Source organism: Lactuca virosa, chromosome 5 (assembly GCF_052849685.1).
Source record: "Lactuca virosa cultivar CGN04683 chromosome 5, Lactuca_virosa_CGN04683_v6, whole genome shotgun sequence".
NCBI classification, from domain to species: Eukaryota; Viridiplantae; Streptophyta; class Magnoliopsida; order Asterales; family Asteraceae; genus Lactuca; species Lactuca virosa.
The window spans coordinates 416806115-416830893 of record NC_136430.1 but is presented as its reverse complement, the minus strand read 5'-3'; the positions used below and the strand labels follow the sequence as shown (position 1 = coordinate 416830893).

At 32.3% G+C, this 24779-nt stretch overlaps 1 protein-coding gene across 1 annotated transcript; it reads right to left on the bottom strand.

The window, feature by feature from the left end:
• Positions 1 to 21972: 21972 nt before the first annotated feature.
• On the bottom strand, positions 21973 to 23917 carry LOC145112290 (uncharacterized). The gene has a single exon (XM_079048468.1). It carries the CDS (start codon positions 23248 to 23250, stop codon positions 22162 to 22164), a length of 1089 nt encoding a protein of 362 aa, XP_078904594.1. The 5' UTR covers positions 23251 to 23917; the 3' UTR covers positions 21973 to 22161.
• Positions 23918 to 24779: the final 862 nt, after the last annotated feature.

Genomic DNA, 24779 nt, shown 5'->3' with positions numbered 1-24779 from the left:
AAGTCAGATTTTGACGTTCTTTTTATGCACACTCTCGGTTTAACATATACTACAACTTTCGTTTAGATCGATAAGGCTAGAAAATATTTTATCATAAATTCACTTTTTACGATTCCCGGTGTCGTGCTGGTTTTGCCGTAAAACTTCGACGGGTCACAACTTCTTTGTTATAACTCGGATTTCAGCGTTCTTTATATGTACGGAACCCATGTGACATATACTATAAATTGGTTAAGATTATTCATTCTAAATAATCTCCTATATAAAAAAAGTCATTTTTGACGATTATTGTCTCTAAAGTGACTAGCCCGAATCTGCGGGCGTTACACCACATCCCTACTTCTTTTTAGTCCCTGCAAATCACAACAAATGTGAATACCACAACCTGTATCAAGGACCCAAGAATTAGCATGTGATGTATCATTAGAATGAATAGTGTAAATACCTGCAAATGAGGGCTTGATTTTCCCATCCTTAATATCCTGCAAGTACTTTGGGCAGCTTCGCTTCCAGTGCCCCTTTTCATGGCAATCAATGGAAGCACTCTGCTTCCTTTGGATTGGTAGAGGGCACAACAGAACCAACTTTGGTTCCGCTAGAAGAAGATCCATCCCGGGATTTTACCTTGGAAGGAGCCTTCCTCTTTTTACCTTTACCATGTCCAATTGCCAGGACAGGGGCAGTAGCAGTAGGAGTAGGAGTAGTAGCAACATATTTGCCTTTCATGTTGCTTTCAGCAGTTCTGAGGAGTCCCTGAAGCTTGCTAAGAGTGACCTCCTCCTTGTTCATATGATAGGTCATACGAAACTGATCATAACAAGGAGGCGGGGAATGAAGAATAATATCAATAGCTAATTCTTCATCAAAGTTGACATTCAATTTTAGCAAGCGGTCCACATATCTCTGCATTTTCTGAAAGTGGCCCGTTATGGACTCTCCATCCTTCATTTTAGTGGTGATCATGGAGGCTATGATCTCATACCTCTCCTGCCGAGCAAATTGATGGTATTTTTCCATCAAATCTTGGTGCATTTCATAGGGCCAGAAGTCCTCATAGGACTTTTGTAGCTCAGCAGACATGGTAGCTATCATTATACACAACACTTTTGTCGTGTCCCTCTCATGAACCCGGTACTCCTCAATTTGTTCGGGAGTAGCAGTTTGCTCATCAATTCCCTTCAGCTCCTTGTCTAGGACATATTATTTGTCCTCATATCAAAGGGCCATGCGAATGTTTCTGATCCAATCATTGAAGTTGGATCCATTAAAGATGGTTCTCCCTACTAAGTTTATTAGGGAGAAAGAGCCTGAAGGGTTTGAGCCTGGAGCATTTTTTGGGATAGACATTTGTAAAAGAAAAGGAACAAAGTTTAGATTAGATGAGAATCCTTAATAAGTCACCCAAATGAAATATTAAGGCTAGGATCCAACACAATATTCTACAATTGCGAAGAGGGATGCTGTAATCCAATTGTAAAATATTTGAAGGTAGGTAAATGATGATTTACCAATTTCCACCATGAAAAACGAAATTACTTATTAGGTTTTAATTGGATTTGAAATTCCTAGATTCTTTTGAGATTCCTTGAACTTTTAATGGCATGTTTAAATCTCGATTGTGCCCTCTCAAGTTTGTGACTGGGATGCAGAGGATCACAAACAAGGTGTGAATAACCATGCAAATATATTTGGTACTCTTAATGTTACAAATCATCTAACCAATGTGTCGGTTAACCACACACGCTCCATTGATCTATGATTAACATTAATCTACCCTTTGCCACTCTTTATTAGTCCCAAATTAGTGTGTCGGTTAACCACACATGCTCCACTAACAACTTAATAAAGTGCAAGGTGTAATTTCATGGATTAGCATATATTCACATTTTTCCTAAAGTAACTAAGATTGAGAATTTAATAATAGGTTTAGTTACTTTATAATTTCATTATACTTTTAACGATAATTAATGTCTTGTCCTACCCGTTCGGCTAACGACCCTCCACCAATCAAGGAAGCGGTGGGTGAGAATGGACACCCATTAAACTGCCATAGCCTATGCAGTAACCTTATACCCCCCTTATAGACCGACTTCGTGAATGATGCCTACTAACGGTAAGACTGACTTTTTCTTATATATATAAATGTAAGTATTAACATTTAATATTATAATAGTATAAGGGTAGAATTTTAATCTTTTAAAACTCTAGGGTTTTGGAATTAAATGTCTTATTAATGTGCCTTTACAAATTCCAAAACTTGAGGGCAAGTTTTAAAACTTTTCAAGACCTTTCATATTCATAACCTATGAATCATTATGAGTTTTAATATCCATGAATGTGACTTTTCATATAACTTGAGGACAAGTTACAATAACACATTTCATGAACAATTAGATCAAATTTTTGGATCAAACACAATCATCACATAATTTTTCCTATTGATCTAAGCAAACTCATAACAAGACAGTTCATATCAAATACTACATATAATTACTTTATTATCTAAACATTTGACAATTGCCTTTTAAATGGATGAAGACAATCATTACAAATTCAGAAAATACAATTTTTTATGATTACAAAACAGTTTGTGGTAATGACTTTATCCATTTCTGGCCAAGAACTCGAAGTTTCTGCACACAGGAGCACCAACTCGTCGAGTACATGAACTGGACTCGCCGAGTTGATGCCTTACTGAGTGGACTCGTCGAGTCTGTTCATGTACTCGGCGAGTTCATCTGTCAGAATGCAGAAAAGTCGATTTTCCAGCTTTGATACCACTGTTGGGTTTTGAGCACTATAACACTCATATGGTGCACATGCAACCCTAAATGCTTTGGAACTATGTTTTCTCTAATTATACATGCATTTTCAAATTTCCAAAGCATATAACTTAACTAGCATACAATTCAAAATAACAACTAGTTAGATAACTAACCTCTTGTGTAGTTCTTGACCTTGGAAGCTTGAGCACCTCAAGTGTTGTGCCTCTAATGTGTCACAAACACCAATATGAAAAGGTGGCTTAAGAGAATAAGACTTGTAGCTTCAAAATCGGTTCTCTGCTCTTGTGTATGAGTGTTAGCCGATTTCATCACTAAGGGAACTCTTTTATAGTGTTTCTCAAACTTAGGGTTTCATCCATGAAACCCTAATGCACCATGACCTTCCATATCCCTTAGGCTCCATGGGTTAAAGCTCCATGGACTATCCATGAACCATTTAGCCCACCCTAATGGATCTTTGGCCCACACTATAAGAATGGATAATTTACATAATCAACCCCTTAGATTTAATTAGTCACTTTTGATCACAAAATTAATTCCAAATTAATTCTTGACCAATACTAATTAAATAATATGATTTATCAATTAATATATTATGCTTATAATATATTAATAAATCACCAATAATCTTATTCTCAAAAGTTCATCCTATCAAATTGCACTGGTGAAGGCAACCCCAAAGGACCATGCTACAATCGGGTTAAGTACATACCATATATAGTTATGAGCTTAGACACCAAATCCAACAGAAGTAACTTGTTACAAGTGTGGAAGGATCGGTCACTATTCCAAGGATTGTGCACATAATGATAAAGTATGCTACATATGCGGAGGCAAAGGTCACATGTCTAGAGACTGCCCGAGGAAAAATAAAGCAACAAGGCCATATGAACCACCAAAGCCAAGGGCATTCCACATGATCCTCGATGAAGCAAATAACAACGCAAGGAATTAGAAGTAAGGACTTTATATATGAAGATCAAGATATGAAGTATCCATGTAGATAGTACCACGTGGTATAGCCTATTAGAGGCATAGTATATGTAAAACTTGAACATATGTGTAATCGTTTCAAGAAGTAATATAAAACTTGGTTTTGTTATCTGGTGTGTTAAGTTGTTATGTGATTTTCTTGTATGGTGACTTGGAAAAATTGCGAGACAATACTTGGGATGGGTATGAGTAGGTGTGAATGGTAGTAGAGGCCTATACTACCGGAAGCACAGGACTCGCACTTGGATCATGGAAAGTCACAAGGTTACCAAGAAGCTAGTAATTGATTCCCTTTTGTTCGTGTATGTCGTTACCATTGTTTCGGTAATGAATAAGAAGATGATTGTTATTCCGACCCTAGTGATCTTGTGAAATTGAGTCCGAATAAGATAAGTATGTTACCTGGTTCAGAGAACCAAGTTCAATGTAGCACCTGACTTAAACCAGACAGTTGAAGTGAAAGATAATCGAAACGATCAATAGAAGTACCACGATCATTGTTAGAGCTTGTAGCTAGAAGTTCTACATGTTAGAATGTGATTATATCACATTATATCATGAAGGAAGTTGTCTTTAAGTCTGGAATTTGACTCTAAAAGACATAATTCTAAGTGTTGCATCATACGATGAGAGACCATTAGAACATGACCCATCGGTCTATTATGGTAATCGAAGGAAAGAACTTATCTTAAGTTTGTTAAGAAGAAGAACGAGTCTCCAATAAGGATCGAGATTATGACTTAAAGGTCACAATTGAAAGTCCAACATGAGATAGAGAGCGGCTGCAAGACCGAGCACCGTATGTAATAGGAAGTCCAAGAGATAGATATTCATTCGAAGGAACATAGAAGTTACGATTATTACCTAGGATGAAGAGATAACGCATGGAGTCATTATACAAGCCTTATTTTGTTGATGATTCCGGGACGTAATCATCCTAAGGGAGAGATAATTGTAACGCCCGCAGATTCGGACTAGTCAATTTAGAGACAATGAGCGTCAAAAATGACTTTTTGATAGAAGATTATTTAGAATAAACAATACTAACCAAGTTATAGTATATGTCACAAAGGTTCGGTACATATAAACAACGCCTAAATCCGAGTTATAACGAAGAAGTTATAACCTGTCGAAGTTTTATGGCAAAACCGGCACGACACCGGGAATCGTAAAAAAGTGAATTCTTGATAAACTACTTTTTAGCCTTATATATCTAAATGAAATTTGTAGTATATGTTAAACCGAGAGCGTGCATAAAAAGAATGTCAAAATCTGACTTCGTATAAGGAAGTTATGATACTTCTAAGATTTCGCATAGCAGTATATAACCCAGAATTCGAATATTAGATCGACTGATTTTTAGCCGACATAACCTAAACGAGAATCGAAGGTCTCGTTAATAGTAGCTCAACGGTAAAAAGACAGACGAAAACGGACGTCGGATGAATAAGTTATGAATTTTTAACAAACTTTTCCTGTCCCGACCTGTTAAAAATATAACTTGAAAAATAAACTCAAAATTAGCCAACGGAGTTTAAACGAAAGTTGTAGAGTATGATCCCACGTACTCGTGGATATAAAGAACGTCAAAAAAAGAGCTCGTATGCAAAAGTTACGGATTTCAGAAGATAATTAGTTTTTAGAGTAACCAGCGAGTTACACGTGGCGCAATCTGAGCCGCACCTTCTTCCCCACGGCTTTGCATGATATCGCGACACGTGGCACATTACGCCCAGTGTAATTTTGATTACGCTTGGCTTAACCCTTAAAAAACCATTACGCTTAGCGTAATTCTTGAGTACGCTCAGCGTACTCGGCGCTGGCAGCCTAAAAATATAGGCGTTTTTCCTCATTTTTCTTCACACCTTTTCTCAACTTCTCTCCCAAATACCCCCAAAGCCTCAAGGATTTTCTCTAGCCTTTCTTAGGAGTTAGTGGCGAGTCCCGGAGCGCCACAAGGCCTCGAGAAGAAGAGATTTCGGCTCAGAAGTTCTGCCCGCGAAGAGCCCGGTTCTTCGCTAAACACCCTTGTAAGTGAGTTATGCTTACCCTACTTTAAGTATAACTTATGTTAAGTTCATTATCGTTATTATGAACATATAAACAAGATTTATCAGTGACTCCAAGTCATTATACTGATTGATCTACTTACGGGGATAATGTCTAGGCTGTGATTTAGTGAGGTGTTTAAAGTGGGATTTCCAAACAGTATACTTCGTATACCAAACGGACCCTACCTCCGATATGATCCTACCTAGTTGTTCCTTACTTGATAGATCAGGAAAGTAGAATTTGAGTTAATGATGATTCTAGATTAATAATTAGTCGCAATAAAGATTAGACTAAAACTTAGCGATAATAATGCTAGGTTTCGTCGAAGGAAAATAGAATCGTTAGAAGCGAAGCACTGCCCGAGTTTGGAATCATCACTTTAACAAGTGAGTGCATAGTTACTTTCATCTTACACATAGATATGAAGTATTTAATACGTGCTATGTGTGCAAATTATATGTGTTCTTTATATCTATGCTGGATGAACAATTTTATACATGTTTTAATGACTTAAGTTGTATAAGTATGTTATATCTACAAATGTGTTGGGTGAAACCGTGGTAGATGAATGATGGGAAATGAAAGATGATATAAGTAAACATTAGCAGCTATGGATTTAGTGTTTTACGGACGAGCATTGGCAGCTACGGACTTAGTGCCTAATAAATAACGTCGGTAGCTATGGACTTAGTACCTATTAGATAAACGTTGGTAGCTATGGACTTAGTGCCCGATTAATGAACTTTAGCAGCTATGGATTTAGTGCTTTATGAATGGACATTGGAAGCTATGGACTTAGTTACTGTCATATAAACCCTGGAAGAAACAGACTTCGGAAGGAATGAATGCAGGATAGATGATAATTAGGGTAGACCCTTAAGAATAAAGAAGATAATGGGAATGGGTAATTGGGTTAATTGTTTGATGATTAAACATAATAATTATATTATTGTGGGTTGAAAACCCTATGTACTCTCCAGGTTTCCCAACCTGACCTACTCAAGTTTATTGTATCACAGGTATCGATATGAATTTACATTACACTGAGAGATTAAGGAGATGTAAATCACTAGTGTTAATGAATGTAAGTTCTGTTTATGCTTATGTTTCTATATTGACGATGACATCCTAAAGTTTTAAAATGAATAAAATACATTTCTTCGGAAATGCTTTGATAACATATTTATCATGTTTTTCTGGGAACAAATTCCGCAACATTTTTTCTTTAAAAGGATACTCTGATTTTCAAAACAAAGCATAAACAAATGGGTCTTTTCTGGCCGTGAAAATGGGGATGTCACGTTCAACATTATACTAATTTAGTTAGGACCTTAGATACCTTAATCCAACATATATTATGATGTTTGGTTGTGTTTTTGGAGTTATAGAGTAATCCCCATGTTCTTAATAATTCAAGACATTTTAAGGTAGTTTCTAATAGTTAAAATCACCCCAAGATGGGAGTAGAACTAGTCTGGATTGATGGAATTCGAAAACCGCAGATGTTTTGTAACTATCACTAAAGTGTGGCGCACATGTCTATATATGCAGCACACTTATAGGTCTTCCTTCTTGACAGGATTCATGACCATTGACTTAGCGCGACGTTCTCCCTATAGGCACAACACACCTGAGGAACAGAGTTGTTTCATTTTTGATGTTTTGTGTCATTTTTTGACCGGGTTGTTTTGTCTGATTTAGGGTGTTTGATATAGTTGTTGGGGTGTTGATTTTACCCTGTTCATTTCCCATTACACCCGCATTAGAGTTGAGTCAATAATTTTTACAACTTTAGTACAATGTCGAGAACTATAATTCTTGACAATGATTCGATTGATATGAATTAGTCTAGCTTGTGTGTGATATGTCATGCTTATGCTATGTATTGGTAACTTGATGTGTGTTTGTGGTATGAACTTTAGGGTGTTATTCTACTAGATGGTATTTATAATAAAAGGCCATGATATGTGATGTTGAACACGTGCTAGATGTTAGACTAAATGATCAATATGTTATCTGATGATGTTTGCATGTTATTTGCTACAAAATTAGATTGTTTACGATGTTATGACAGTTTCATGCTAGTGATGAAATATGACTTAATAAAGTAGATGAAGTATTATGTATATTTAGTGATGAATAATTACTGTGAACTTATATAGCCCTTTTGTATGCCACTAATGTTAATAATTAATAAATATGGGAAAAATACATAGTCATGTACCATATCCGGATTATGGGTCGGCCTAAGTGTTGGATGATACCTTAGGGGTAATGTTGGCTCTATGAGGAAATCCAATCCAATGGTTTTCTGGATGACCATTTCGACACATGGTTCACTAAGGACGGGTGAACTGGAGTGATGTTATTTTTACTAGGAAAGTAATGTAAACATCATGCATGGACGTGGGAGGTGTTTCACGGCTGTGTACAACACCGCTTGTACCAGTCCTTAATGGCATAACATAATACTTGTATTTCGTAACGTCAGAGTAACGAACGTGGTGATCTGAATGACTATATCTCTAGTGAGATTTGTGGCTCACTTGGTGCATTGGCCTAACCGATTAGGCTAGTAGTGAACTAGGTTATTCCCATGGGGTTCAACGGTGTAGAGACCTGAGTATATAATTAATTATTGTTGGTAATTACAATGAGGGCAGAGTATAAGTACTTACAATATTGGGTCTAGTGGTATAAAGACCCAAGTATATAATGAATTATTAATAATAGTAAATTACAATAAGAAAAGAGGATAGGTAATTCAAACGATGAACTATTATTAATAGTAATTACAAAGAAGAATGGGGATGAGTAATTACAATGATAAGTTAAATAAGGAACAATTTATGATGCAATATTATAATAATGTATAATGATTGTATGTGATGTTATATGCTCTATGAAGCTGGAAACTGGTTATATGATGATAGTTCGAATGATTGGTCTGTTAGGGAAATTTTTATGTTTTCATGACACTCTACAACTGGTTGGCTTACTAAGCAATTGGTAACACTTGTTTATTGTTGTTGTTTGCCATGTTTGTCTTGGATTGTTAAAGATTGCTTAGGTAGTATGTTATATTTACTTAGTTGATACCACTTAGATTTTTCGTGGTGGTTACTATCAGTGTTTTGATGTATTTTGTTTTTTGAAATTCTAGCTCAGATTCACGTTGTGAACATTGAAAATTGAATTATATACCGTTCAAATTCACAGTATGAATAATTGTAAGTCATATTCACATTGTCAATTCTAAAAAGAAAATTATATATAGTTTAGATTCAGTGTGAATAAACTTACTTGTGAATTTTACAAAATAAATTTTCAAAAAACCCCACTTTGTTTTTTTAATATGTATGTTTAGTTTTTATTGAAAAAAATAAAATAAACATATCAAAATTCATAATTTTTTTGTACTATTTAAATAAACATTCATATTGATGTATGAAAAATATAACTTTTTCCCCAAAACTTTAGCTTAAATTCACATTGTGAATTGCTGAAAACTGAATTATATTCAACTTAGATTCATTGTGGATAATAGTAAGTCAAACTTATATTGTTAATTCGGAAAACTGAATTATATACAGTTCAGATTCACAATGTAAATAAATTCACTTGTGAATTTTACAATTTTACAAAACTAATTTATGAGTAATCAAAACGTTAAAATATTATAAATAAGGAAATATATTCTGATTCACGTGTAGATTTTACAAAATTAATTTGTGAATGATCAAATAGTTGAAATAGTAAGTCAGATTCACATTATGAATGTTAAAAATTAAAATATTACAGTTTAAATTTACAGTGTGAATCTGATCAGATCAAAATGATTTTTTTATATCGATTCTGATGTTTATTTATAGATGACAAAAATTGAGAATTTTAGTATGTTTAGGTTTATTTTTGGATAAAAAATTAACCTAAATATTGAATAAAAAACAACAAAACGACGTGAGTTTTTTTTTCGAGAAAAGTTTGTTTTTTATATATCAATATAGATGTTTATGGAAAAATGATAAAACATTATGAATTTTGGTTTATTTGGTTTTTTTTCTTGAAAACAATATGGCCTAAAAAATTATGCAAAAAACGAAGTGAGTTTTTTTGATATAATTTGATGCATACGCGTCCAATGTAAAAATATACAGCTCTTTTTTTGGCCGTTGGCCTTTATAGTTTTCGACGCTTACGATTGGGTTTTTGGTTTTTGTTAATAATGGTTATTTTTTGAACCTCACCATATATATATATATATATATATATATATATATATATATATATATATATATATATATATAAGTTTAGGTTAATGTATTCTAACTAATTATTGTGTGGATGTAGGAATAATTGTGGGCCAATCATTTTACTTATTTTAAAAAAGTGAATAATACATATTATTAAATTAAAGATAATTAAAAAAATATCATCTAATTTCAATTTAAGGGTATTTTAGTCAATTAACATAAATTTAATAAAGAAAAGTTACATATTTTAAGGGATAATAGATTCTATTGATTTTAAAAATCTGATTGTAGGGATGATAACTCTCCTAATTCGGATATTCTAACAGAATATGTTTATCAATATATTGAAAAACAACAAATATGCTTGAACCATAAAAGAATATATATTCTGACAGAATATATATTTTGATTTAATGAACTTCTTGAAGAATAACAACAGTTTGGATACAAGATAAATTTTTCTCGGTACATTCTTAGAAAAGAAATTTTTTATATACTATTCTATGATAATGTTACACTTATTAATAACAAAGAAACACAATATATAAATCATTCTTCCAGAATATACTATTACATATAGTTTTTTCATTATATTGTAGATTAATTTGCTAGAATAATCCATTCTTTTTGGAAGATTGGTGGTCATTGTTCATCTTCATCTCATAAAATGTTATCCAACCTTTAGGCCCTCCCCTTCTCGTTGGTTCATTTCCAGCATCTTGACCCCTAAACCATTTCAAAATACGCTCACATTCTATGAGATTGACATTCTAAAACAAAATACACACAAAACCATAAAAAAGCTAATAAGAACATATCGAGAAAGAGATCGGTAGGTAAGTGAGCTTACGAGATTACATTATGTGGTGTGTTTGGTAATTCACTGCTTAAGTTAACTTGGAACTCAAGATTCTATTCTGACATAATCGGAATTCAAGATTCCATTCCAGTAGAATGTTGTAAGGTTCATATGTACCCTGTTTTTCTTCGATATCTCTCATTGTTTCAATTATCTAAATATAAAGAATAATCGACATTAAGAGGCATTAAAAAAATAAAACTAACAAGATAAAGAGAAAAATGACTACAAAATTGACATAACAGTAACTTCTTCATATGTGCCTTAAATAGTGCTTGCAGGAATATCCATGACCACATTTAGTCTACCACTACTCAGGTGACAGATCCCTTTAAATGTCTAGTCTTTCTATGCTAACTAATATGAGTATTAAGGCTTAACATTTACAACTCCAACCATGTAGAACTCAGTCTTTTTTCTAAGTTTCTATATGTCATTGTATTTGTTTGATTTAAAATACCGGAGCAACTATCATTTTGTATGATCCATATCTGGTTAGTGGTTATTGTATATCTATTTCAAAATTGAAAGTTGAGTTGTTTTATAGTTCTTATCAAGAATCTGATTACATTCTCCACTTGCTATTTAATAAAACCGAGAAGCAAAAGATTAAAACATTCTTACCTTTCTGTAAACTTGTTGGATTAGATTCTTAAAAGTTAAATTGTGTTGTGGGATCCTTAGGATAGATGCTGGAAAACCTTTGTTTTTCATGTTTTCAACAATACATACGAGCCTTCTGTTCCCTCTTTATACAGCTTAAATATTAAACGAACAATAGAATCTTATATACGAAGATTATTAACTTTAAACCTTGTACCTCAACACCGACCCCATATTTTTTGCATTCAATCTCCATTGCTCCACTCCTACTGCCCCTATTGATCTTTCATTGAAACCCTTTCTCTATAGATGTCATATGAAGCTGCCATAAAAATGATAAAGAAAAACCGGGGGAGGGAGATCGTTGCAGACGAGGCGAAAGCGCTAGCCTCTAGTGGCAGAGTACAGGCGGAGGAAGGCAGTATTGGGTTTACTGGTGTGGTCTTCAGTACGGGTTGTGGAGCCGATGATTGATGGCTTACCAATACAGGAATCAGGGGGAATGGAGGAATCGCTTCAGATTGGAACAAATAGGTTTTTTGAGATGCACCACGATAAGAAAAGAGAGGGTGAACGGTCACCGCAAGAGGGGTTGATGGTGTTCGGTGGAAATGGTGGCTCGGTGGTGACTGATGGTGTTGGTCGTCGAAGGGGCTCTCTTATCTTCTTCAATCATAGGCAACTAGGGTTAAATGGTTAATAAAGATGAACAATCTGTGATTTGAAATTGATTTTTGTGACATCCCCAAAATCACGGCCAGAAAAAAGACCGATTTTATTTATGCTTTTAAAATATATTCAGAGTATCTTTTGATTAAAACAATTGCGGAATTTGTTCCCAAAACGAAATATGATAAGAATTTATCAAAAGCATTTCTTAAAGAAATGTATTTTCATTATATAACAAAATCTCGGGAACGCTAACTAGTGTATACTAAACATCCATTTCTAAGTCTTAACCCATCACTAGGCAAACCTACAATGCTTATAATCAATTTTAGATACTATCTCCGTTTCGGCAACGCTAACTAGTGTATACTTAACACAAAGTTTTAAGTAGTAATATCATATATACACATCTTAACACATATTGAACCATAACTGGTTCGCACGTTGTATATCATCAAATATATCTAACACGTATTCCAGGCAATAACAAATACTTCACACACACACACACACACATATATATATATATATATATATATATATAATACTTTAATCAATACTTGTATTAAAATTATGTCCATGAAAGGGACTATACACATGATACCTTATCAGATGAACACATAGTTCAAAATACATAATCCGTACTCCTGGATCTAAAATTTACCTCCTTACCTAGCCATACTCCCGGATCTAAAACTAACCTCTTGATCTGATCCATACTCTCGGACCTAAAACTAACCTCCTGATCTGATCCATACTCCCAGATCTATAACAAGTTTATCTCTTTGCCCTTTTATCTCATGATCCAACTCATCTTTTATCACATACCAACAATCTCATCTACCCATGTTCTACCCAACATATTTGTAGATACAAAATACATATACAGTTTAACTCATTAAAACCTATATAATTCATCCGTTCCACAATCATCTCAAATAAACAACAATATATACACACATAACACGTATTTCATAGCAAATACTTAATATTTATGTGTTAGAAGAAAGTGACTACGCACTCACTTGATAAGACGATGATCGGACAGCACCTCGTCTATTAAAATAACATTCTTCGCTGAAACCGAGATGTTTTCTCCAAAACCGGGCTTCACGCGGACAGAGCTTCTGCTCGAAACTCTTTTCTTCTCGGGATCTTCGGGGCTTCGGGACTCGCTTCGGGTATCGGGATTGATATCGGGGCTTCGGGGGTATAACTTGCACGTAAAAAGAAAGTTTAAGGGGGTGAAAGGAAAGAAAGTAGCAACAAAAGTCGGAGGTCTCGCATCTTATTTATAGGGGAGGCTGGCCTTCGGTACGCAGCGCGTTCCCTGAACTCTGGGCGTTCCTCCGAACGTTGCGCGTAGGAGTGAGGTCTAGTCCAATCCATTATCCGCTTGACTCAGCATCGATGTGGCCAATCCGAGGCCTAGCAAACGAATGTGGGGCGTTCCCCTTTGGGATGCGTGCCTCGAACTTCAGAAAATCATGACTATCACATACGATCTCCGTTTTTGACGTTCTTTATATCCACGCGTAGGTGAGACTATGCTCTACAACTTTCATTTATACTCCGTCGGCTAAATTTGAATTTATTTTTATTATATTATTTTTAGTAGGCCGGGACAGGAAAACTCCGTTACAAATTCATAACTTCTTCATTTGACGTCCGTTTTCGTCTGTCTTTTTACCGTTGCACTACTATTAACGAGATCTTCGATTCCCGTTTAGATTGTTTCGGCTAGAAATCACTCGAAGTCAGATTTGCACCTTCTTTTTATGCACGCTCACGGTTTAACGTATTCTACGAATTTCGTTTAGATCACTAAGGCTAAATATCGCTCTATCGTAAATTCACATTTTACGTCATACAGCATCGTGCCGGTTCTGTCGCGAAACTTCGACAGGTCATAACTTCTTTGTTATAACTCGGATTTCGACGTTCTTGATATGTACGTAACCCTTGTAACATATACTATAACTTGGTTAAGATTAATCATTCTAAATAATCTTCCATCAAAAACTCATTTTTGATGCTCATTGTCTCTAAATTGATTAGCCCTGATCTACGGGCGTTACAATTTTCCATTTAAAGGGGTTATTAATTAATTTAATAATTACCATAAAAAATTATAGTTAACATTACCAAATTACCCTTTTGGATTGATTGGTCTACAATCATTCCTACATACACACAATAATTAGTTAGAATACTTGAACCTATCTCCTTCTCTCTCTTTCTCTTATCTCTCTCTCTCTCTCTCTCTCTCTCTCTATATATATATATATATATATATATATATATATATATATATATATATATATATATATGACGATTCATTTGAGATTAAAAAAATATTAAGATCTTGAGATTCAACCTCAACCACATATTTTTTTCATTTGCCGCTCTAACGCTCCAGCGTATCGGCAACAGTAGGGTATGCCTAATCATAAACAATTATATGGCAGAGAGGTATAATCATATATGATTATGCATGTTTATACGTATATGCCTAATCATAAATGATTATACATATATGACTGTTCACAGATTAAATAATCATAAATGATTATGACAGTTGGTGGCAGAAGAGGTGTGGTGTAGAGGTGACGGTGGTATAAGTGATGGAGGTGACAGTGGTGGGGTCAGCTGGTGTTAGAGGTGGTGGTAGTGCTGGTGGCGGTGGCGGTTGTGGTGGTGGGGATGGTGACGGAGGTGAAAGGAACGGTCGGCATTATATAATCATTTATGATTATAACAGGCTTGTCGCGCCGTTACGCTAGAGGGTTAGAGCGGCAAATGTGAAATATATGGCTATTTCAAGATCTCTCTCTCTCTCTCTCTCTCTCTCTCTCTCTCTCTAACCCGTGAGAACCACGGTTATAAAATTAATTAAACTTTCATATTAAAAAATCAAAATTATTAATAAATTATTACTGAAGAGATATTTTTTTAGTTATATAAAATTATAATCGTTGATTTAAATAAATACATGAATTTATATCATCTTATAATCTGTATTAATTTTATTTTATTTTTCAATCTAATTTTATTAATTTAATATAATTAGAGAGAGAAATTTAAAATGAAGAATCAATTATTTATTTAATGTATTAGAATGAGAAATTTAAAAATTAAAATTTGAAATGGATAATCAATTATTAATTTAATGTAATTAAAATGGAAATTTAAAATTTGAAATGGATGGTTGACAAGTGGCATGATAGATGATATATAACATTAACGGGGAGTTCTAATTGTATGTCACTTGTCAATAAGATATTAAACATATTCTTTTATTAGAATAGGGATATATATATATATATATATATATATATATATATATATATATATATATATATATATTATGAATTCGTAATATTTTATTATTAAAGTGGTCATATTTTATAATTCAAACGAAATATAAATGAAAATCATTGTTACACCAGATGGAGCCGGGTGCGGGAAGAGGGGCGGGACCTTTCCCGCTCCGATGAACACCGCACCGACGGTGCACGAAGGCGAGCGTGGGGAAGGAGGTGAGGGGTGGGGTTGTCGCGTTCTCACTCCTCCTCCGATTGGTTGTTTATTTTTTTTATTTTTTTTATTTTTGTTCAAACGGCTATATAACTTTAATATATATATATATATATATATATATATATATATATATATATATATATATATATATATATATATATAATTTTTTTTCTATTCCCCCACTATAAATACTACAACACCCAACATTTTTTAATTAAATTTTATGTTTATTATTAATTTAAAAATTATAAATCATAAAGAAGAATTAATTTTATTTAAAAAACGTGAGGAAGCTTCACACCATTTCTTGGGTTTAGGTGAGGGAATGGAAATGGGAGAAAGAGTGTTGTGGCCCATAAAAATGATGGGAGTTTCCATCCACACGTCTTTTATATATATATATATATATATATATATATATATATATATATATATATATATATATATATATATATTAAATCACATGGGAAGTTTCAACAGGAAACTTTCCATATTTCTAATTTTAACATTATATTTTTATTTTTTCTTAATTTTGCCACTAAAGTTTTAACAAACTTTTCCTTTTTATAATTTTGCCCCTTTATTTTTACTTCTTCATATTTTTTTTACTAAACATTCACTTTTACTTCTTTAAAACCCTTTTTCTTTATTCTTTTATAATTTTACCACTTTATTTTTACTTTTTTATAATTTTGCCACTAAAATTTCAACAAACTTTTCCTCTTTATAGTTTTGGTACTTTATTTTTACTAATTTTGCCACTAAAGTTTCAATAAACTTTTCATCTTTATAATTTTGGCACTTTATTTTTAATTCTTTATATTTTTGCCACTAAACGTTCACCCGTGCAACGCACGGGCCTTTTCCTAGTTAAAATCAATTAGGAATTGAAATGAAGTAATATTTAGGAATACCGGTAATTTTTAGTCATTTAAAAATCACCTAGTTATAGGAATCAAATTCCTTAATTTTTGCCAATAACTGTCAACTTTTTTCTTTTTTATCTCCTGTTACTTTTATACTTTTGTCCCTAGGTATTTGTCTATTTTTTTATTTTTTACTTTTTAGAACGGTAAATAATATATTTCTTGGATGGAATCCATGACAATCTTATTATAAACACTTTTTTTAGATATTTTATTAGTCAAATGGCTAAGTCCATCTCATAGGTATTTATTTATCCTAATTTTATTAGTTACCCGGAAGTTTCAATTAATTATAAGTTTTAACCATTAGATATGTTAATTCGAAGACTATAATTGTTAGTTACCGAAAATAAATCAATTAATGTAAACCATTAGATATTTAATTTACACCGTTAGATATTTCGATTCTAACCATTAAATGTTGTCATTGTAAGGCCAAATTCTCATTTATTTTAATTGTTTACTTTATTTGAGTTCTTACTATATTTTTTTGTTTGTTTATGGAAAATTAAATATTTATTTTATTTTTTGTTTATATTTATCTTTTTACTCATATAAAATTATTATATATAAAATCTATTAATTTATTTCTTTAATTTTTTTTCTTGATTTTAACATTGCCATGCTATAGGTGGAAATATTTACTTTTTGAATGACAGCAATAACATTAAAAATAGCAAGATGCTATAGGTATCATCAAGCCTTGGATGGTTGTTTGTGATTGGAATTGTGTTAGTAGGATGTGTTAAGATAGATGGAAAGATAAATACAAAAAAAAAAAACAACAACAACATTTGATTTCTCTTGTGTTTGTATATGTCTTTGCTTTAGGTTTGAAATGAATTTATGTGGTAAAGAAAAACAATCAAAATGAATTTAATCAGTAGGTATATGATTACTAAAAGATGAAAGATTGAAAAGACAGCTTCTCATGCAAACCCTAGCAATGGAGATGACCAGACAGAATGATTATAAATAACCATGCTTTCTCTTCTTTGATTATATCTAATAATCATCATCATTGGTATCATTTGTAGCCACCATCATCATCATGCATTTCTTCCGTTCATTTCAATTCAATTCGTTCACATTCTTTAACCTGGGATGCTGTTTTATGTTGGCCAACGGTGGGACATGCATCCCACAAAAACTGAATGAAGCCATGATGTCTTTGATATGGATGGACGACCATTATTATACTCATATAGTTTTGTAATCATCATCAATATGTTCCCTCCTAGATGGATACTTATGATAATAGTATATACATGTATCATTCCATGACATGATGTGTGTTCAAGATTTGTTTTATTATTATAAGGTACCCTAATCAATAATATTATTCGTTATGAGATACTCAAATTAAAGATTATATTTTTCTTTGTAAATGATTTTACCTTTTATGGTAAATAATTAAAAAGATGAGTTAAACATGAAACCTTTTGGAAAATAATTCTTTTGATAAAATATGTACAAATGTATCATTTGAAAAGCTGAAATATAACTTTTGCTGGTGGCATAATTATTCTTATAGTTGAAAATATGATAGGGGATACAATAACCATGAAATGATTAAAGCATATTAATTGTGTGCTTGAAATTGAAACAAATTGAAAGAATAATTGCATGCCTACTCTTGATGAATTGATTGCCCTATTTTAATTTTATTTATATAATATATAGTTGTCTTTAATTTTCTGCCAATTAATATAATGCTTTTTTTTCTCAAAAACTAAAATCAAATATATATATATATATATATATATATATATATATATATATATATATATATATATTAATGTTACAAATGTTTAAGAGTCTATTACGACTACCGGTTTGATGATCGTTTTGAAAGAAAACGTAGAATACAAAAAAAAAAAAAAAAAAATCAACAAACTTATGATATAATATTCTGTCTGTGAATATTGGTGTTTTGATATTCAAAAAAGTTAAAAATGATTTTGGAAAGTGATAATGAGAAGGAGAGTTGACCAAAATCAAAAATAAGGATTTTGCTTGGAATGGACTCATTCACAATTAGACAACTTTTCCTTCTTCTGAGACTTTGTTCTTGTAATCAATCATCAAGCCCACTTTAAACAATCACCTTAATCATACCTCTCATTATCTTCCACATATTCTTTTTCTTTTTCTTTTATACGGCTTAGTTAAATTATTTAATCACCTATGTCTAATAGGTGTGATCAGTCTCCATCATCATACACATTTGAATAATGTGTACGATTTTCTTTCGAAGATGGACATAGTAACCTATCGAGCATTGATGCCAATACACAAAACAAAACATGATAAAATATATGATATTGTGCTTGCATAATAAATATATGATATTGGGCTTGACATGCAATAAATTGACACTCCAATAGATGTTAATGAGAGAAATAATACAATGTTTTGTGCCCTAAGATAGAACAATATAGGCAGAGACTCACCAACGATTATTCGTCTTTGCAAAAGACGTTAATGTTGTCATCATTAACGTCATCAAAAATCGCCCTACAAAAGTTATTCAATTTAATTCAGTCCAGCCTAATTCCCTACTATCCAGTTATATCCCTTTTTTACAAATGTAAACTAAGAATTAAATTTTTTGCAATTAGATGCTGACATCCTAAAACTATAACTTATGTTGGAATGGTCAATGTTTTTAATGGTTAATGTATAGTTATGAGCTTTTTTCAACATATGATATGAAACATAGTGAGATTGTGAATGTGAGCGTTCGAAAGTTTAACATGACCCAACCATATAAAAGCTATCTGAGACAAGAAAATCAATTTGTATTTATTACAAAATCTCAAATTTGTAAAATAAATACATATAGAATGGTTGGTTGTGTAACTCCAGATGTTCAATTTGATGATGAAATCGTGGTATAATGATGTAGGTTTATCTTTTACTTTTTATTTTTCATCTTTTATCAAAAAAAATGTAACATTTTTTCCCGATTATTAAAAAAATGAATCATGAGTAATGGATTGGGTTATAAAGAATAAGAAGTTTTTAGATCCTCAAAATCTCCCGTGCGATACAGAGGTTATTTTACAAGAATCTTTATATCAAAGAATATGTTTTTGCGTCCCAAATCCCTATGTAACCAAATAAAAACATATAAATTGTTGAAATGTGAGCCCATATACAAGCCCGAAATAAATTGGGCCATATTAAAAATTAACCCAGAATTTATAAGTGAATGACGAACTCAAGACTCACGAGATGTCCAAAATACAAATTAAAAAACATATTTGTCTGCATCATTTAAATACTCTCTCACACACATTTGTTTATTCAAGAATTCCTCATACATCAATACAATGATAGCGTTGAAGAACCATGTTCGTTTTTCTATGACCTCTTAAATAAGCACAATGTGTTTTGGTTCATAAAAATTGTTTAAATATAAAAGATGTATTTAGTTTTGGTTCATAAAAATTGGCTAAAGGAATTCTCCAAGGCACTTCCTTTTTTGTATAGCTAGTCAACCCAAATTCGATTATTGTGCCTCTCTTTTTAAACTTTTACTCTCTACTATATATTAATTATTGTTTTAATATAAAAAATATCAAATATATGATTTTTTTTTACAGGGCCTATGATATATTGGGCCGAGCTGACCCATTGACTCTTTAAAACCTTGCCAAATTTCATTCTAAGCCGTCAAGTTTTGATGAAATTCTCATTTTGTTCTTTTTGGGGGATTTAAGTTGGAATTTGATAAAAAGGAGTTATATATAGTCAAAGAGATCTCATCATGAAGCACTTCATCTAGCTAGAGTAAATTTTCACATATAAACCAAGAGAATAATTCAATGAATAGCTATAAATCGTGGGAAAGATGGTGGAATATTGTTTGTTTACATAGAGATCGACCGAGACCAGGCAAAACCAGATAGTTTATTTCGGTTGATGTGGAGCATCTACAGGATTAGACAGAAGCATTAATGGACAGATGGGAAAAATGACAAATTGTGGGAAAAGAAGTTCAAATGAACATAACGGTATGAAGGTGGTTTGTCAGACTTAACTGTTTAGGCATCCAAGTTTCTTTTTTTTTCAAAAATTTCACTTATCTCATAATTTAATTTTGTCCGTTTTGGTTGTAAAATAATGTGATTATAGTGATTTCCGAAATTCACATGACCAATTAGCATTTTACTATAAATTTTAATTATTTGAAAATTCGGCAATACCTATCAAATTTAGATATCTCTTGTAAAGTAACGTGAATGTAATGTTTAGAGAAATCTTGAAATTCATAAACATTATCCCTTTGGGATTTCTAGAACAACTCTTGTTCTTACTCCCGTTATGCTTTATTGGTTTTGATAATAATTGTAATATAGTATGTCAATACTTTTAACAACGTGTATATCTAAAATCAATCTAGTTTTTATTCAAATCTACACTAATTTTCGCATTAAACGTGAATATTATAGGTTTTTCCTTTAGTTCCTTGAAAAGCTATAATAAGCAAAATAATATTTCCATAAAAATGATGTATTTACATATTATAAATATACTAACGGAATATCCGTACGCGTTTTCTATATATAGAAAACATGTCTTACATATAAAAATAACACAAAGTTACAAATGTAAAATTGCATACATAATGTATGTGAGATTTGAAACTACTCTAAGTACTTTGCTGGAAAAAGGAAGAATGTTGTTATTCTATAAACTACGTAGCTATTAGAAAAAAGCTACGAAATAAGTAAAATAACTAAATTAGTCAATGCTATACTAATTAATAAGAAGAAAAACTTAGTAAATAAAGCAAATAGTTTAACCCACTAAATACCTTAACCCAATAATGACTTGACAACTGAAACAAATCAGAATACAATTGCAGCCCAACTTCTATTAAGCCCAATAGAATATCAACATTGAAGGTGTTCAATATTGATTTTTTATAAATCTAAAAAAGTTTTGTCGGAATTTATTCAATAGTCAATTTTAAATGGTTTGGAATAACACGTTTTAAGTTTTCACGTTGTAATTAATTATAAACAATATTTATTTTTTATTAAATATTTTTTATAACTTTATGCTCTAACACAAAGCCATACTCCACTATACATAAAATAAGGTTTGGAATAATTCATATTCATGGACCTCAAACACAAACCACAAGGACTAAAAATACAACTTACCAATGTTGCATTTTTTACACTAAAGAAGTCAAATAAAAAGATTAATATCATATCATGAGAAAACTAGTAGTCATAATAACTATACATAAAACATCAACACCATTCCAACACAACTCAAAGCACAAGAATATGACCATCTAATTGCGGAAAAGTCTTAAAAGAGTAAAATGTTTTTAAGCATCAAATTGCACAAAACAAATATATATTTAAAAAAAAAAGTTAAAAACACATCTTTTAACATAGATTCAGAACCCACTCACTCAAAGTCAAAGATCTTCAAAGTTTTGAAAAAAACCCTTTTTCATTTCACTGCAATCTCCTCCTCCTAGAACGAGACTCTCCACTATTAACATCTTCAACCCTAGAACTTGATGATTCACATCTTCTTCTTGAACTCGTTGACACAGAAACCCTAGAATCCGTTTCAGTCTGGCTTTCAGATTGCATCACAGCAGCAATACTCGACATCGAATGTCTATCTTCCATTAATGGAATCTGTTCAAGATTCCTCTCATATGATTCAACAAAACCCTCAACAGAATTCAAACTACCGCCACGTGGCGGGTGTGGGTGTGGGTCCACGGTGGCATGATCCGGGGTGGCAGTCACTGGATCTAGACCCCTTCGCATCCCTCTTGAAGTGAAGATTCTATTTAACAATGAATGATTTGAAGGTTCTTGTGTGTTATCAGAAGTTAATTCGAATCGATTATCGAGCCTTCGAATCATTTCAAACATTGGGAGATTGAGTGTGTTTCTTTGAATAGCTTGTCTCCAGCTTTCTATCCTGTTTGCTTGTGGTCTACTTGGAATCTTGACATTTGAATCGATAATTTCTTTGTTTACACGTGTTCGATTTCCACGACTATAAATTGGAGTTATGGTTTTCATTGTTACTTCTCCTTTGCAAATTGGACATTCTTTTGAATCGGAATGAACAAATAGCCATCTATAAAGACATGGCCAACAAAAAAGGTGTCCACAACAAGTGACTACAGGCTCACTTGCTAAATCCAAACATATGTTACAATCAAAAAAGCTACCTTCATTTCCATTGTTCTTTTCAAGATTTGTGTTTCCCATAGCCTCGTTTTCTAAGTACTTATCACCATTTTCGTTTGTTTTGATTATATCTTGAGGCTGTTCTTCGTCATCATCATCATCACCTGTCAACCCTAGAGAGGTGTTTCTAGCTTCCATGGAAACAGGCATATGTCTCCAAACTGATCGCAATCTCTGCCTACCCATAGGGCGATTAGAAACCACTTCCCTCATAGACCCGAGTAGCCAATCTTCAAAGCTCATAGCATGTGGTTGATCATCTGGGGAAGGATGAACGACAGGTCCTAAATTTAGGTCAAGATTCATTGTGTTCTGTGGCGATTGATCCCCCATTAAAACCGTATACAGAACCTCCAATTCAAATTTTCAAGGAAACAGAATCGAAACCCTAATTTCTTCTCGATTGATGAAACTTATAAGCAGCGGAAAACGTCAAAACCCCAAATCCGAATTTTATATGGGGAACAGGAACACGATCTAATACTGTAGCAGCATATGCATATCTCCCAAGGATTTTAACAAAACCCTAGTTTCGCACTCCAATTGTTGTACTAAAACTCATCTTCTTACGAAATTGGCTCACAACAAGCCGAAACCATTTCTCTTTCAAGTATAAAGAGGGAAAACCCTGATTTTTATGGCTCAGATTTCTAATCGCGGTATCAAGAAGCTATCAAGAAACAGGACATGTAAGGTGCAACCTTGTGATAAAAATTAAACCTTGAACTCAGCTAACAAAAGTAAAGTTAGGGTTCTAAACGGGTACAACAATAAATAAAACAGTAATCAAAGATCAGAACCTTAATTGAAGCAGAGATGCGAGTTTTTCATCGGCAGGAAAAAAGATTGAGACAAATATGTTATAGAATATCAGATAAACTCGCCATCGATTGAATCATCTAATACAAGAACAGCAATCTGGACTGAGAAAGACGGGAGATTGTGATGATTCTCAAAGTAAGATATGAGAGAGATACCCCCCAAAGTTTACTCGTTTTCGTTTTATTGTTTAGTTAATTTTTTATTATAACTTTTTGGTTTTATACATCAAATCAAACCGCACACATATCTTCATTTTTAATGGGCTAAAATCCGATCTTTAATTTCATACAAAATTTTAAAACTTATGAAATAATTTTTGGGATATCTTCTAGAAAAAGTCCATATAATTTGGGCTTATTTTTAACAAAAAAAAAAAAAAATCTAGTAATTGTTTTTAGAAAATAACAAAAAATTGATAATTGTATAGGATTTTAGCCGAAAATCCTAGGAAAGGTATATTATGTGCTTATTATATAGCCATAATTCTTTTGAACCAAAAATGAAAATGTGTGGTATCATACTCTATTTTTATCGTTTGTCAGAATGTATTATTTTACTGTACAACAACAATAACAGCAAATATCTTTTATCAAAAAGAAAGAATACAATAAGATGATGATCAATATACATAAAAACCAATATATATTATACTTTTTTGGTTTAATAACTATATTTTATTTCGTTCAATAAAAGTCACCCGTTTTTTTAATCAAATACGACCATTATGACCCCTTATTTATGGTTCAACATGTGTTAGAAATAACATTGTTTTTCAGTTACTTACATGATATCATATATACTCTATGAAATGACATCATGTATTCTTAAAATGACTTCTCATTTACTGATTTAGTAGGTTATACACATAGCATGTAGGTAAATTAAAAATCGTTTTGAAAAATAAAATGTTATTTCAGGAAGTACATATGATATCATGTAGATTAATTATAAGTCATTTCAATTTTACACATTCTAAATAAAAAAATACTTCAGTGGAAATTTCTTTATGACTTTCATTATAGTAAGATAATAATCTCCAA